At 36.8% G+C, this 14545-nt stretch overlaps 1 protein-coding gene across 3 annotated transcripts; it reads left to right on the top strand.

Moving 5' to 3' along the window:
- Positions 1 to 3323: 3323 nt before the first annotated feature.
- Positions 3324 to 14338, top strand: cdk10 (cyclin dependent kinase 10). Of its 3 annotated transcripts, XM_073832302.1 has the most exons (10): positions 3324 to 3706; positions 4497 to 4717; positions 8077 to 8149; positions 9751 to 9822; positions 11420 to 11522; positions 11601 to 11682; positions 13348 to 13415; positions 13605 to 13657; positions 13934 to 14003; positions 14097 to 14335. In XM_073832302.1, exons 3-10 carry the CDS (start codon positions 8113 to 8115, stop codon positions 14158 to 14160), a joined length of 549 nt encoding a protein of 182 aa, XP_073688403.1. In that variant the 5' UTR covers positions 3324 to 3706; positions 4497 to 4717; positions 8077 to 8112; the 3' UTR covers positions 14161 to 14335. The 3 variants fall into 3 exon arrangements, with proteins under 3 accessions (XP_073688403.1, XP_073688404.1, XP_073688402.1); XM_073832303.1 differs by lacking the exons at positions 3324 to 3706; positions 4497 to 4717 and adding an exon at positions 6515 to 6971; XM_073832301.1 differs by lacking the exons at positions 3324 to 3706; positions 4497 to 4717 and adding an exon at positions 7611 to 7991 and having other exon boundaries at positions 14097 to 14338.
- Positions 14339 to 14545: the final 207 nt, after the last annotated feature.

The raw sequence follows: 14545 nt of genomic DNA, 5'->3' as shown, positions 1-14545 counted from the left end.
AGTTAGGGTATGTTGAAAAACTCCCATGTTGTTTTCTTCTTCAACTTCAAAATCGCTGTTTTACCTTTTTTATTTGTTTATTTGTTTGTTTGTTTGTGTTTGTAAAGGGCGTTTGATCTTCTTTGCGTGTTCACTTTGTAAACACTGGGTCGGTACTTCTGCAGCGATGTAGGACGATTTTAAAGTTGGAGGAGAAAACGAAATGGGAGTTTTTCGACATACTCATAGACAAGACAAGCATTTGAGGTTAAAAAGTATATAAATTGTCTGTTTGTTTTAAAATGGCCGATCGTATTGCTAGATAAGACCCTTATTCCTCACCTGAGATCGTTTAGAGCCATTTGAAGCTGCATTTAAACTGCATTTTAGAAGTTCAAACTCGGGGGGCACCATAGAAGTCCATTATATTTGAGAGAAATCCTGAAATGTTTTCCTCAAAAAACATAATTTCCTTACGACTGAAGAAAGAAACACATGAACATCTTGGAGTTTTTCGTGTAAATTTTTGTTCTGAAAGTGAACTAATCCTTTAAAGGAACACTCCACTTTTTTTGGAAATAGGCTCATTCTCCAACTCCCCCCGAGTTAATAAGTTGAGTTTTACCGTTTTGAAATCCATTCAGCCGTTCTCCTGTTCTGGCGATATCACTTTTAGCATAGCTTAGCATAGATCATTGAATCCTATGAAACCAATAGCATCGCGTTCAAAAATAACCAATGAGTTTCGATATTTGTCCTATTTAAAACTTGACTCTTCTGCAGTTATATCGTGTACTAATACCACGGAAAATTTAAGATGCGAATATTTAATATCCCGATAAGATTAGAAACTACACTCCCATTCCGATGTAATAGTCAAGGAAGTTTGCTGCCATAATATGGACGCAGCAGGCGCAGTAATATCGCGCAGCACATCGCAGCACATCGCAGCACAATGTGACCAACTGCATGCACAGGGAGCCATAGACATAATAAATACCTAGACGCCTTATTGGCCGCGTTGGTCCGTTGCTGCTATACGTCAACGCATCCGCCATGTTTGTCCGGGCAAGACTGCCTTAAAAACAAATGAAGGTAAACAAGGGAGCTGCATATTTCTGGATAAAAATACGGTAAAGTTTAACATTTTCAGTCGATTTTCAATCGATTGTGATCTACATGGAGTTAAAAATAACTGTCTTCCGTTATTTAGTTAGGCTTGGATGCTATGCTAAGCTATGCTAAAAGTGATATCGCCAGAACAGGAGAACGGCTGAATGAATTTCAAAACGGTAAAACTCAACTTATTAACTCGGGGGAGTTGGAGAATGAGCCTATTTCCCAAAAAAAAAAAAAAAAGTGGAGTGTTCGTTTAAGGCATTACAATTCATTAGTAGTAACATTATAAACGTTATATTAAATTATAAATATTATTAATATAAAGTCCAGGGCTCTCAAGTCTCACGCATTCACCGTGAGACACACGCATTTCAACCAGTTCACACGCTCTCACGCCACACCTTGTATTTCTCACGCTGAAAAGTAAGGGATAACTTGTCCCGCTATATGGTGTTAATGGACGAGGTGCAGGCTTTGCAGAGAGAAGTACTCTGCCAAGCTCATAGCTGTCTTGAGAGTTAAATGGCACCTACCAGCCAAAAATTAGAATTTGCTGTTTTCCGGTATATTACGTGATCCCGCTACAATCACGATCGTCACTAGGCAACGTAGACGCGCACACACGGGACAAGGCCAGCGGAGGAATCGTTGCGGGGCTGCCGCTTTCTCTCGCAGTGGAAGCGTTTAGTACAGTTAAGGAGGTGGTCGCGTTGCGGTCTCGGAGCGGACGTTGCCATTTATATTTACTAGAAACTAAATAAATGCAGCAGGGTTTTTCATATTTATTTTTATTTTTTTCCATTTTACGATTCCTAGACAAAATCACTTGCCTGTGATCAAAGATAGTGAGAACTGATGTTGGGGATTATAGCCAAATTTGTGCAAAATTATTAGTTCTTCAACAGCTTTAACTAATTGTGGGCCTGGAATTAAGGGAAAAGACAAGATAATTGGTAAATCTGCTAAAAAAGCCAGAGAAATTCATCCCAATAAAATAAATTGTTTTATATATTTCAAAACACAAATGTATCAACATTGTTGGGAAGGTTATTTTGGAAATAGGCTGTAATAGGCTACAGATTAAATTTCCCTATTTAAAATGTAATTTAAAAGTAGTGTAACTATTTCAATTGCTTTAGAGGTAATGTAACATTACATTTGATTACTAAATTTCTAAGGAATGTTTTCAACTGTGAATCCTTTTAAAAACGTTTTAAGCAGGCAGGTTTACCTTACAGTAGCACTCAACACTAATAACTGTCAATTTGACAAAATCCTTCATCACTTGAATTAAGATTATAATAATTTAATTTTAAAGCACAGCCACCACAAAATCTTTAGCACCTCTGTTTAACTCCTGAAACATTGGTGTCTCTTATTTTAAAGCAGTCAATGCGATTTGGGAAATAAATCAATCAAAATATTTACATGTAACCCACTTTGTAATTGTAAACATTTTTAAAACTAACTGTAATTTAACTATATTTGTTATTTCTCAGTAACTGTAACAGATTAGTTAAATGTTGTTTTTAATTAAATTACATAATTCAATTACATGTAACTAATTACTCTAGCTAAGTTCAAGCCCCTACCACTGTCATCAAGGCATCAAAGTGTGCAATAAACACTTGAAATACAAAATGACATTAGTAAGCTGAAATATGTACCCTCTCTCTTTCACAAACACACACACACAGATTGACATACATGCTATGAGCAAGTTCTGCAATCCTCCTGTATGTTTACAGTATGTGCATTGAGCACTGATGTTTAGTTTGCTCGTTTGGGGCCAAATTTCTTTTTTTACTTTTGATACATATGCATTTTTGAAATATTTAAAACATTTTATTTTTATGAATTTGACTTATCAGATCTACCAGTTGTTATATTTTTTATTTTGTGCTGCATTATGAACAATAGATAGTTGAACTTTTACCAAAAACTGGAGAGAATTGCGTGGGGCTGAGGGGCCGCTGCTGCAAATATTTGAGTGGCTCCTCCCCTAACAGATAAAATCTCACTCCAAACTTTTTCCAAAACTTGAGAGCCCTGTAAAGTCACATTATTAACAGCACATTATAAATAGTGAAATAGTGCACAAACAGTGAGCTCCTTGTGTTTGATGAGCTTAGTGTCATTCATTAAAAAGAACCGGCTCATGAGAGTCATTAGTTCGGGATCCGGACTACATTGGTCAGACTCAGTGGCGGTGTTGTGTGGTGGTGCCACTGAACAAGTATCTCGTACTGCATGAGACTCAGTGTATTCAGTAGTCTATGTTTCGGGGAACAAAATGCACGTTAGATGAGCTACGGAGCCAAATGCCTGAGCAAGAATAAGAACCGGTCCTCTGTTCCTAAGCCTATTTAAAACAAAAAAACTGTTCACGTCAGAGACCTGGTGATGTGACTTCTTGTGGTTAGATGGAGAATCTGCAGCGTGTGCGATACTGACATCGGATCAGGACTGAAAACCGGGCGGTCCTTTGTCCCCCAACTTAAGCTCAGAAGAAGAGTTATTCAGATGGAGCAACAGATTCGTTGCGGAGAGATTCATTTCAATGCGTGATGGGGAATGGGCTCTGCACCGAGAAAGCAGGTTATCCCAGGTAACATGCTAATTATTTTATCAGCTTTATGTTTTTAGAGGTAACGTAAGGACCATTAAACACCTCCATTTAGACATTATGAAAATGAACTTCATTGAATATGAACTTTCAACTACTGTAGCCTATGAACATTTGTCAGACTGTCTGTCTGTCGTGCTGTGTCGGATTAATTAGGTTAATCTAATATATTTTTCGTCTGACGTAAACTTCCCTGTAATCCAATTGAAAGGAGACTGCACAGTGTGATTAGAGAAAAGATAAACAACACATGAAAACATGCACAATATGTGTGTATACTATGTATATTTTATTGTAAATACACATACAGTAAATATTTTGATGATATTTACATGTGTTTATATTAATATAACTTATATATATATATATATATATATATATATATATATATATATATATATATATGCATGAAAAAACCTGCAGTGTCTCCCCTTAATCGCAACTTTTTGTTTACTTAATATATATATATATATATATAACAAAAACAAACAAAAAGTTGCGATTAAGGGGAGAAACTGCAGGTTTTTTCTTGCACCTGTCAAGTTTGAGATTTTGGGCTTTTTGGTTTTTCATAAAGTGTTTTTTTCAGACTAGTGGACAATTAGTCTGAAAAATTACAAATTAATAAAAAATAACAATTAGGGGTTTTTTTTTGTTTTGTTTTTTTACCCTATACACCTTCAGTGTCTGACCTTAATCGTTTGACAGCACTAGACACACATCACTGCTATTCATTTGTAATGTTTACATATTTACGTTTTCACTTTCACAGTAGAGGAGCAGTCTCTCGGGACTGATTCACCACCACCACCTTCATCGTTTAATAACTCTGCTGTGCCGCTGATCATCATCACAGCTCCATCTCGAGAAAACCTCTTAGAAATGCCAGTGGGTCTGAAAATAGCAGATGCTAATAAAGAGCAGCGGCCCATGGGAGGTCCAGTGTTTGTCGGTCGAGGTCGTTTTATCACGGGCACAGCATGATTTACTGAGGTATGAAATTAAAATGTTAGTTAATTGGGGAAAATGTTATAGAGTTAAAGGAACACTCCACTTTTTTTGGAAATATGCTCATTCTCCAACTCCCCCCGAGTTAATAAGTTGAGTTTTACCGTATTGAAATCCATTCAGCCGTTCTCCTGTTCTGGCGATATCACTTTTAGCATAGCTTAGCATAGATCATTGAATCCTATTAGACCAATAGCATCGCGTTCAAAAATGACCAACGAGTTTCGATATTTGTCCTATTTAAAACTTGACTCTTCTGTAGTTATATTGTGTACTAAGACCGGCGGAAAAGAAGAAGTAGTCAAGTTTTAAATAGGACAAATAGTTGGTCATTTTTGAACGTGATGCTATTGGTCTAATAGGATTCAATGATCTATGCTAAGCTATGCTAAAAGTGATATCGCCAGAACAGATCGGCTGAATGGATTTCAAAGTTTCCTTTCTGTCAGAGGGCGTTATGAGGTTCAGAAAGCAGAATCCTCCATTGGAGTGTTTTTGTCTTTTGTTTTTTTAAGGCTGGATAATATTGATACCATGAAAATGATCATGTTTAATAGAGAATCAACTAGTAATAGTATAAATGCATCATCAATCAGCCATATTGGCGGCACAGAACGTAAACAATGCCACTGAACCAAATGAAACTCGCATATTTTTTGCTGAAAATGGTCAATTATTGTCATGTTTTGGACTATACTAATCAGTCAGACCGGGAAAAACATTTGGAGGACTATAGACTGCCTAAAGTTATAAACAAATCAAGAAGAAGAGTGTTAAAGAGGAAAGAAGGCGTTTGTGTTTGGCCAAACTGAACCAGGATTTCCAGGGGAAGAATCTTGACAATGTGTTTGTTCCTATCATTTCCAGTCAGGTAGGTGAAATATTAGGCTAATATCTTTAATTAATACTGCGTCATATCTTTACCTATTAACTTTAGTTTATCCTTTAGTTACTCCTTCTCAATGTGATTTAGCAGCTTCCACATGTTTATTCCATGATTTAAACAGCATAAATTAGCAGAAAACATATTCAGTAGTATATTAACTGCGCAATCCCTGCTGTTGTTTACATCCGAGTATCTCCAATATGTAATACGTAACAATAAGTAACTGACCAAACTGTGAAGAAAGTGGGTTTGCTACGCTCTGCACATTTTATACACTTTAATCAATTACTATTCAATTCTTGTTAATATTTATATAATAAACGGACACAGGAGTAAAAATAAATAAAACGCAAATGATTGTATTACTTTAAAGGTGCCATAGAATGGAAAACTGTATATACCTTGGCATAGTTGAATAATAACAGTTCAGTACATGGACATGACATACCGTGAGTCTCAAACACCATCGTTTCCTCTTATATAAATCTAGTGTTTGCAAAAGACCACCGAAAAATAGGTCAATTCCAACATAACACCGACTATTACGCAATAGTCCCGATCGTTAATAGTTACGCCCCCAATATTTGCATCGCCCAATCATCATTAACTTCATCAGTAAAACAAGGCGAGCCACTGAAGGGACACGATTAGCTTAATGCTAACGCTAGCCTGTTACATTGCAGTACATAAGATTTCACTTACCACATAAACAGAGAGATGACTGCGCTGATGATGGCGAATGATTAATGGTGCGTTCACACCGCCCCAAACGTCAGCGTCAGTTGCTGCAAGATTACATGTAAAGTTTATGGTTGAGTCCGTCAGCGGCTCTGCAATGCGTTGTGTCCGTTGGATCCGTCAACTTTTCAAGCGTCAACGCAGCTAATGCAAGCAACGCAGAAGTTCAGCAGTGTGTCAACCAATCAGAGCGTCTCACTGTAGCGACATCACCACACGTATCTTGAATGAAGCAGGAGCAGAAAAAAAAATCATTTTCAACAATGGAAGACAAGCTCATTGTAGCCATCTGCAATCTCAGAGAATTGTATGATCCGTCCTCGTTGTTGTATAAAGACAGGAATGTAAAGGAACTTGCTTGGATGAAGATCGCTGAAGAGATCGGGATGTCGGGTAAGTTATCAAATCTTTTCTCAACGTAATTATTTCCCATTTCGTTAGCTAGCGAAACATGGTCATGAGAAGATTCCAAAATGTCCAGTCCCTACTAGTTTGCCATTGTTTATTCAGGGGAAGTGTGCAAACTAGATGCGTTGGGAGCGTTGCCTGACATGTGCAGTGTGAACACACCATTACAGATCCCGAGTATCACTGACGAGCAGCTCAACTTGTGTGGTAAGAAGCACTCCCTCTGCATTGTAACTTTACACAGAGCACATGCATCACAGTAATCAGACTAAAATGTCGGCGATTCAAAACGGCAGATTCAACAAACCACATATTAAAAGCGGCTAGAGCTCCTAATTAAATATATATTTTTATCCATGTGCGAGCTATTGAGATGAGCAGCTCTGTGAAACAGCCAATCAGAGCAGAGCTCATTAATATTCACGGACCTTCCAAATAAGGCAATAACAGAGCATTTCATTCTAGGGACAAATCCTAGGGTTGTAAATGGACCTGTAAAACCGTTTCTGGAGATTTTTTGCCCTTTCCTATGCCATATACCTTCTATGTAGATATCAGAGAACTATTTAAAATATTGTATCAATGCATTCTATGGCACCTTTAAATCACAAATTAATTAATTAAAAAAAATACTTTGTAGCTTTTTATGTAGCCTTTTAGTATCAGTTATCAATTTTGCATTACTTTTTCTTTCTGTAAGAATGGGCGTGGCCATTTGTAAATTTTATGGGGCTTGCTTCCGGTGTCATTCACTTCTAGATATTTTTAGCTATACAAAACAGCTAATTTTGCGGCTTGATATTACAAACTGCTGTGTCTTACCATATTATTTTAATGTACTTAAATGTATCTTGATTATGAGCACACTGGTTTGTAGTGCAAACACTTTTACTGTTTACGGCACGCATTAAAGATGTTGAGCGAGTAGAGAAACCTGAGAGAAACTCGTTGAACGCTGTCGGTTGTCCCATAGGGACGCTGAAGTGAACGACTGTAAGCTTTCACGGAGTTTCTCTTCCTCTTGTCTCTAGAGTTGCTCTCTGTTTACATGAAACGTGCAGTAATGCGACGTTAAAGAGTTATATGCGCTTCATTAATCATTAATCATTGATCCGGACGAATGTGAGGTGATTGGAGATGGAAAGCACAGCAGACACAGATCTAGAGCCGTTAAAGCTGAAATCTTTAAAAACCGACAAGACGTTTGTAATCCCGCACAGAGAACGGGTGAGACATGCTTATAAACTGTTTTTATTATAAACAAAAGATACATAAGCATTTATTGCGGTGTTTCTGCATTGTGTGTGTGTAGTTAGGGAAATGCAGGAGTGTGAAGGAGTTTGAGAAGATGAATCGGATTGGAGAAGGAACATATGGCATCGTGTGTGAGTCTCAACTGATAATGGTCAAATATATCATATAATAATTAAAACATGATGTATAATTATAACTAATGTGTTATTCAAAAAACACTTACATTATTATGCAAACCGATGTTCTGATCATATTTGTTTTTCCAAGCACATCTGACCAATTCCAAACCACATCAATATTAATAACTGCTAATTTTACATGTAATTATTTATAAGTTAAATTTAATTGTTTGCAAGGGTTAGAAGTGAAAAATGCCTTATATTCAGGTGTGCATACTTATTAAGCAGACCAAAAAAAAAAGAATCAAAGTCAAATCAAATAAAAAAATATTATTAAATGGCCATAAGAAGGATGCAATACTAATGTAATACTAGAAATTGCAAAATTAAGGCACTCCCACTGGACAGTGAGATGCTTATTGGTTCAGCAGGGTCACAAAAACAGATAGAGAAGAAAAGATGTGTTAACTGCAAAAAAATTAAGAAATAAGATGGAAAAAATTAGCCAAAAAAGGGATTTACCTCAGACTGAAAAGTCAACAAATATTAAATGCCCATGAGAAGGATGCAATACTAATGCAATACTGGAATTTGCAAAGTTAAGGCATGACCACTGGACAGATAAACGCTTGTTTCGTCTGCATTGTCAGAAAAAACAGGTGGAGGAGAAAAGATGCATGTTAATTGCAAAAAAAGTAAGAATTAATGTTAAGAATTAGATATGAAACCACCAGGAACCATTTAGTCTCCAGCGCCACCGTTTTCCAGAACTGCAACCTACCCGGAGTCTCAGAGACTAAAAAATGACCCCTACTTAATTATCACATGTTGAAGTGTTGTTCAATACATGAAGACATGATGCATGTTTATAGGCTTTATAGACAGATAGGTTGAGAGTGACTCTTGACAAGAAGTTAGACAAGTCGGACAACAGCGGCGGTGGTGAGCTGCTACTAACAATGACCAAGACAGACCTTTCAGGGTAGGAGATGGTCTTAAATCTCCCAAAAATTACTGCCTGAGTCTGGAAAATAAATTCTTCAAACAATGGTACAAATAAAAGAAGTTCCTCAAGAGTCACTCTCAACTTATCTGTCTTAAAAGCCTATTAAAAAAATCAACTTTCAAGCATGTGATTTTTAGGATAAGTCTCTGAGAATCTGACTCATTGCACTTCTGGAGACTCCAGGTAGGTTGCAGTTTTTTAAAAAAAATGGTGGCACTGGAGACTAAATGTTTCCTGATGGTTTCACACCTAATTCTTCACATTATTTCTTAATTTTTGCAATTTCTAGAATTGCGTTAATATTGCATCCTTTTCATGGGCATTAATTTTTTTTTTTTACTTTTCAGTCCGAGTTAAATCTCTTTTTTGGTCCATTTTACCTTTAAAAATAACCCTGCTTAATATTTATGCACACCTGAATATAGGGCATTTCATCCCTTGTTAACTTAGAAATCATTGTATGTAAAATGAATAGCAGACATTAAGACTGATGTGGTTTGGAATTGCTAAAATGTGCTTGGGGAAAAAAATATCAGAAAATCGACTTGCACAATAATTATGCATGCACTACATAGTGTTTATGTTTGCTTTATTTGTGGTTTTACAGACCGAGCACGTGATACAAGGACACATGAAATCGTTGCCCTGAAGAAAGTGCGAATGGATAAAGAGAAAGACGGTCAGTAGGATCTTCAAATGAAAAGCAGTCATGTTTGCCGCTCCTTTACGCCAGTGACAGTTTCTATTCACTAAAAAGTTTGATTTTTGCCTAATTGTGTCCAAATAGGAAAAAGAAGAAACTAGGTTTACCAGCACAGCTCTTACTAGCTGGCCTCTGTTACACACAAAAACAAATGGTTCTTGCATGTACTCGAGTCAATCGGGATTATGTGTATAGCACCATTTGACAATACGCAGCTTTAAAGCAGCTTTACAGAGTGGATTACTGTGTGATATCTCTAATTACTGTAATAGTAAACAACTCATTTATTGGTATGAGATTAAAGGTTGAAGTATTTTTATCAGGGAGCTGCAGTAGTCTTATATTCTCTCAGTGAGCAGGGCCAGAGGTGACTGCGGCAAGAAACGAAAAACTCTGGCTGTGCATTATTCAGATTGTAAGAATTAAACTCTCTTTAAGTTTTGTCCCGTATTTACAGATTAGGCAGACGTAGTGACCATTTGGGAATGGCAGCAGTTTGTTTTTCACAAGGTTAGACATAGAAGTCTCAAATGAACCATCGAGTTGTGGCACAGGTTGTGACTGTATTTATGCAGCTTGACCAAGAGCACTGGCATCAAGTCAGCATTTTGCACCTGCAGTGATTATGATGGATTATAACATGCAAAGGATTATAGAAAATTGCATAAGTAATGTGGATCTAGGCCATTCAAGTCTTTGTAAGTAATTACAAACTTAAACTTAAAGAAACTTAAAGTTGATAAAGTTGTTTGCTGATAATCTCCCCAGGCAAAGCATGTACAATGAAAAAAGCAGAGGACCGAATACCGATCCCTGTGACACTCCATACATACTCTGTGCTTGGTTTGACATTTCTTCGTTAACACAAACAAACTGGTAGTGATCAGATACGTAGGATCTATCCTAACAACATCACATTCACAATATAGTTTGAGTGAGACACCGCTACTTCTTCTACTATTTTTGTTGTAAATTGGAGATTTGAGATAATTATTCTCCAGGATCAAGGCTACAAAGGAAGGTTTTGATCACTGCCAGCTTTAAACTTTTTTGTCCTAAGAAAGTGAGGAGTTAATAACATTGAGAAGAGGGTTTAATGTGGAAGTGTGAATGAAAGTTTGATAGTCAAGACTAAAGGCAAAATCTTCAATATATTAAATGTGTGTAATCATATAACTCAAGACGGTTCAGAATATAGCACATAAGTCGTATGGATTTCTTTTATGGTGCTTTTTGTCCCAGTTAATACACTCTTTAAAATAAAGGTGCCTCACGATGCCACAGAAGAACCCTTTTGTCTAAATGGTTCCATAAAGAACCTGTTTCACAAAAGGTTCTTTTTGGAGAAAGAAGGTTCTTCAGATTATAAAAAGGTAAGAAAGAGATTTGACTGAATGGTTCTTTGTGGAACCAAAAATGGTTCTTCTGTTGCATCGCTGTGAAGAACCTTTTAAAGCACCTTTAAGAGTGTATAATCACAATGGTAACACTCCCAGGTAAACACCTGAACTACATTTCACATCTGTAGAAACATAAATTTTAAATGGTGTGTATGTTGTGTATCTGTGGCTAGGGATTCCCATCAGCAGTTTGAGGGAAATTAACTTGCTGCTCAGATTGAGACACCCAAACATCGTGGAGCTGAAAGAAGTGGTGGTGGGAAGCCATTTAGAGAGGTGACTGAAGAAAACATATTCTGTACATTCGCAGATATAAACACAGGTTTCTATAACACCTTTTTTTGTTAACATCAGCCTCTTTCTGGTGATGAGTTACTGTGAGCAGGATCTGGCCAGTCTGCTGGAGAACATGCAGTCGCCGTTCTCTGAAGCTCAGGTGCGTTTGACGAATGCCCTCATCTTCAGTCTAAAATGTCAAGAATCAGAATCAGAATAGATTCTTTTCTTGGTACACTGCCCTCCAAAAGTTTAGAAACACCCCTGGCAAAGTGTGGTTTTGGAGGATATCAGCATAGTGTGAATCATCTTTGGGCAATCCTTCAGGAGGCTTGGAGTAATATATCAAGTCAATGTTTGAATAAACTGAATAATAAAACATGTTTTTGTAGTTTATGTTGTTCCTTATCAGTGCAAAATTATCACAAATTAAAAAGGATTCATGCCAATATTGTTTTAGAGCGTTTCCAAACTTTTGGAGGGCAGTGTAGGTGCAGGCCAACACGTATCATTAGCAAAATATTTCCTCAGATTCAGATTTGGGGCTTCTAATGTTTTTTTAAAAATCCTTCTGGTTGTTGTAATACATACCTTAACAGAAAGTACACATTAAGGATATTTTGGAACCAAACCAGCAACTTAAAACGTCCATAACCTGGACCTAGAATGGTTTGACAAAACTACATTCCCATATACAATGTAGAAAGGTAACTAGCGTAACATTTGCCTTCTGTCAAGTGTATTCTGTCATTATGTCCCTTGCATCGTTTCCTTTCTGTCATTTTATTGAAAACTTCCACTGCAGCATTTTTCATATTTCCAACAAATTGTGGTTTGACAATCTTCAGATCATGCTTGTAATATATATATATACACACACACACACACATAGTATATTGCCAAAAGTAGGTTTGACTACCTTTGACTACTTTTTTGACTAAGGTTTAACTACTTTAGTCATTTATATGTGTACAAATCTTAATGTTTAAGCATATAATGATATTCTAGGGAATTGTGTGCTTCTAATTTTATAGCAACAGTTTGGACACAACCCTTTTCTATTATAAGCGGACAATGCCTCAATGTATAATGCAAGGTTTAAAAAGAAATGATTGATTCAGTCAGTGTGGAAGAACTTGAGTGGTCTGCATAAAGCCAAGTCCTAATCCCAGCTGAACACCTCTGCTGTGACTTTAAATGCAGACCTTGAGCCAAAAACTCATCACCAAACAACAGTGACTTGTACATATGGCTACAGTAATTATAGACACTTCCAAAACTGGTGCAACAGAGATGGAAATACAATTTATAAATACATTAATTATGTTTCCATCTTTGTTGCCACAGTTATGGAAGTGTTTTTTTCTGTTCTAAAGAAGGGGGTGTCCCAATACTTTTGTCCATATAGTGAATGTACGAGTCATTGGTGTTTGGTGATGAGTTTTTAGCTCAAGGTCTGCATTTGAAGTCACTCCAGAGGTGTTCAACTGAGATTAGGACTTGGCTTTATGCAGACCAGTCAAGTTCTTCCACACTGACTGAATCAATCATTTCTATTTGAACCTTACCTTATACACGGAGGCATCTTCATGTTAGAATAGAAGAGGGTTGTGTCCAAACTGTTGCTATAAAATCAGAAGCACACAATTCCCTAGAATATCATTATATGCTTAAACATTAAGATTTGTACTCATGGAAATGACTAAAGTAGTCAAATATGTTTATTATAAGGGGTGTCCCAATACTTTTGGCAATATAGCGCGTGTGTGTGTGTGTGTGTGTGTATATATATATATTAATACTTTTTTCCCTTTGTTTTGCACAGGTGAAATGCATAGTTCTTCAGCTGCTTAAAGGACTGGCATATTTACATCACAACTTCATCCTTCACAGGTCAGAGTGTGTTCATTCAGGCTTTTTCTTTTTAGTAAAATATTTCAATGTCTTTAGCTATACTGTAAAATTCAAAAAATAATTTTCCTTCCCATGTTTGTGAGACCAATGGTTAAATATAAATAATGTTGAACTTCCAATAATGATTTTTCTTCATTCTAATATTGATACTGGTTGTTTTTCTCAAAGGGATTTGAAGGTTTCCAATCTACTGATGACAGACAAGGGCTGTGTTAAGATAGGTGAGTAAATAAATTAAATTAAAACATAGGTGATTATTACCAAATCATGGGAATAGTAAGATTTCTCAGAGAAAATGTGATTTAATAAATAATGCCACAATATAAAAAATGTTAATGCTTTTGAAAAAAAGGGTTTCTTATTTGTTTCTTCTTGATACCTAAATGCTCTTGGCAGTTTTTCTAGATTCCCCCACACATATTATAAATAAGAAACACAATGATCTGCTGTATGTGGACGTCTGTGTCCTGTCCTGATGTCCCATGGTTTCTCCACAGCTGACTTCGGTCTGGCGCGTGTTTACGGTATCCCATCACAGCCCATGACTCCTCGAGTAGTCACACTGTGGTAAGCAGATGAACTTGATGCTGATTAGTCTGTCTATCATCTTGCTAATCCTTCAAATCCCTCTTTCCATCACTGACCATGTTTTCTTCACAGGTATCGAGCCCCAGAGCTCCTCCTAGGGACCAAGACACAGACCACTGCCCTGGACATGTGGTGAGAACCAGACCAACAGGGCTAGAATGAACTGTTATGTAATCAGATTACCTTTTTAGATATTATTCGAGACAGAGTGGAAAAACAAAGAGGGGACAGAGAGACTTCAGACGTAATCTTGACTAGGAACTAATCTACCCTTGATGCTGTCCAAAGCTCAAATATTTATCTTAATAAATGTATAGCTGTTTTGTTTTTGTTTGTTTGTTTAGTGATAGTTGTTCATAAGTCCATTGTTTGTCCTGAACAGTTAAACTGCCTGCTGTTCTTCAGGAAAATCCTTCAGGTCCCACAAATTCTTTGGTTTTCCAGCATTTTTGTCTATTTAAAGCAACAATCACTGTATGCTTTTGAGATCTTTTCACACTGAGGACAACTGAGGGACTCAT

Source organism: Garra rufa, chromosome 25 (genome assembly GCF_049309525.1).
Source record: "Garra rufa chromosome 25, GarRuf1.0, whole genome shotgun sequence".
In the NCBI taxonomy this organism is placed as follows: Eukaryota; Metazoa; Chordata; class Actinopteri; order Cypriniformes; family Cyprinidae; genus Garra; species Garra rufa.
Note: the sequence above shows the minus strand (reverse complement) of the source record. Positions and strands in the feature narration are given on the sequence as shown.

What these genes read in the sequence shown, in the direction of transcription:
- cdk10 (XM_073832301.1), top strand. Translation starts at nt 7,902, where the DNA reads ATGGAAAGCACAGCAGACACAGATCTAGAGCCGTTAAAGCTGAAATCT. An exon ending in GTGGGAAGCCATTTAGAGAG is followed by an intron (nt 11,523 to 11,600) that starts GTGACTGAAGAA and finishes TGTTAACATCAG; the next exon opens with CCTCTTTCTGGTGATGAGTT. An exon ending in CACAACTTCATCCTTCACAG is followed by an intron (nt 13,416 to 13,604) that starts GTCAGAGTGTGT and finishes TTTTTCTCAAAG; the next exon opens with GGATTTGAAGGTTTCCAATC.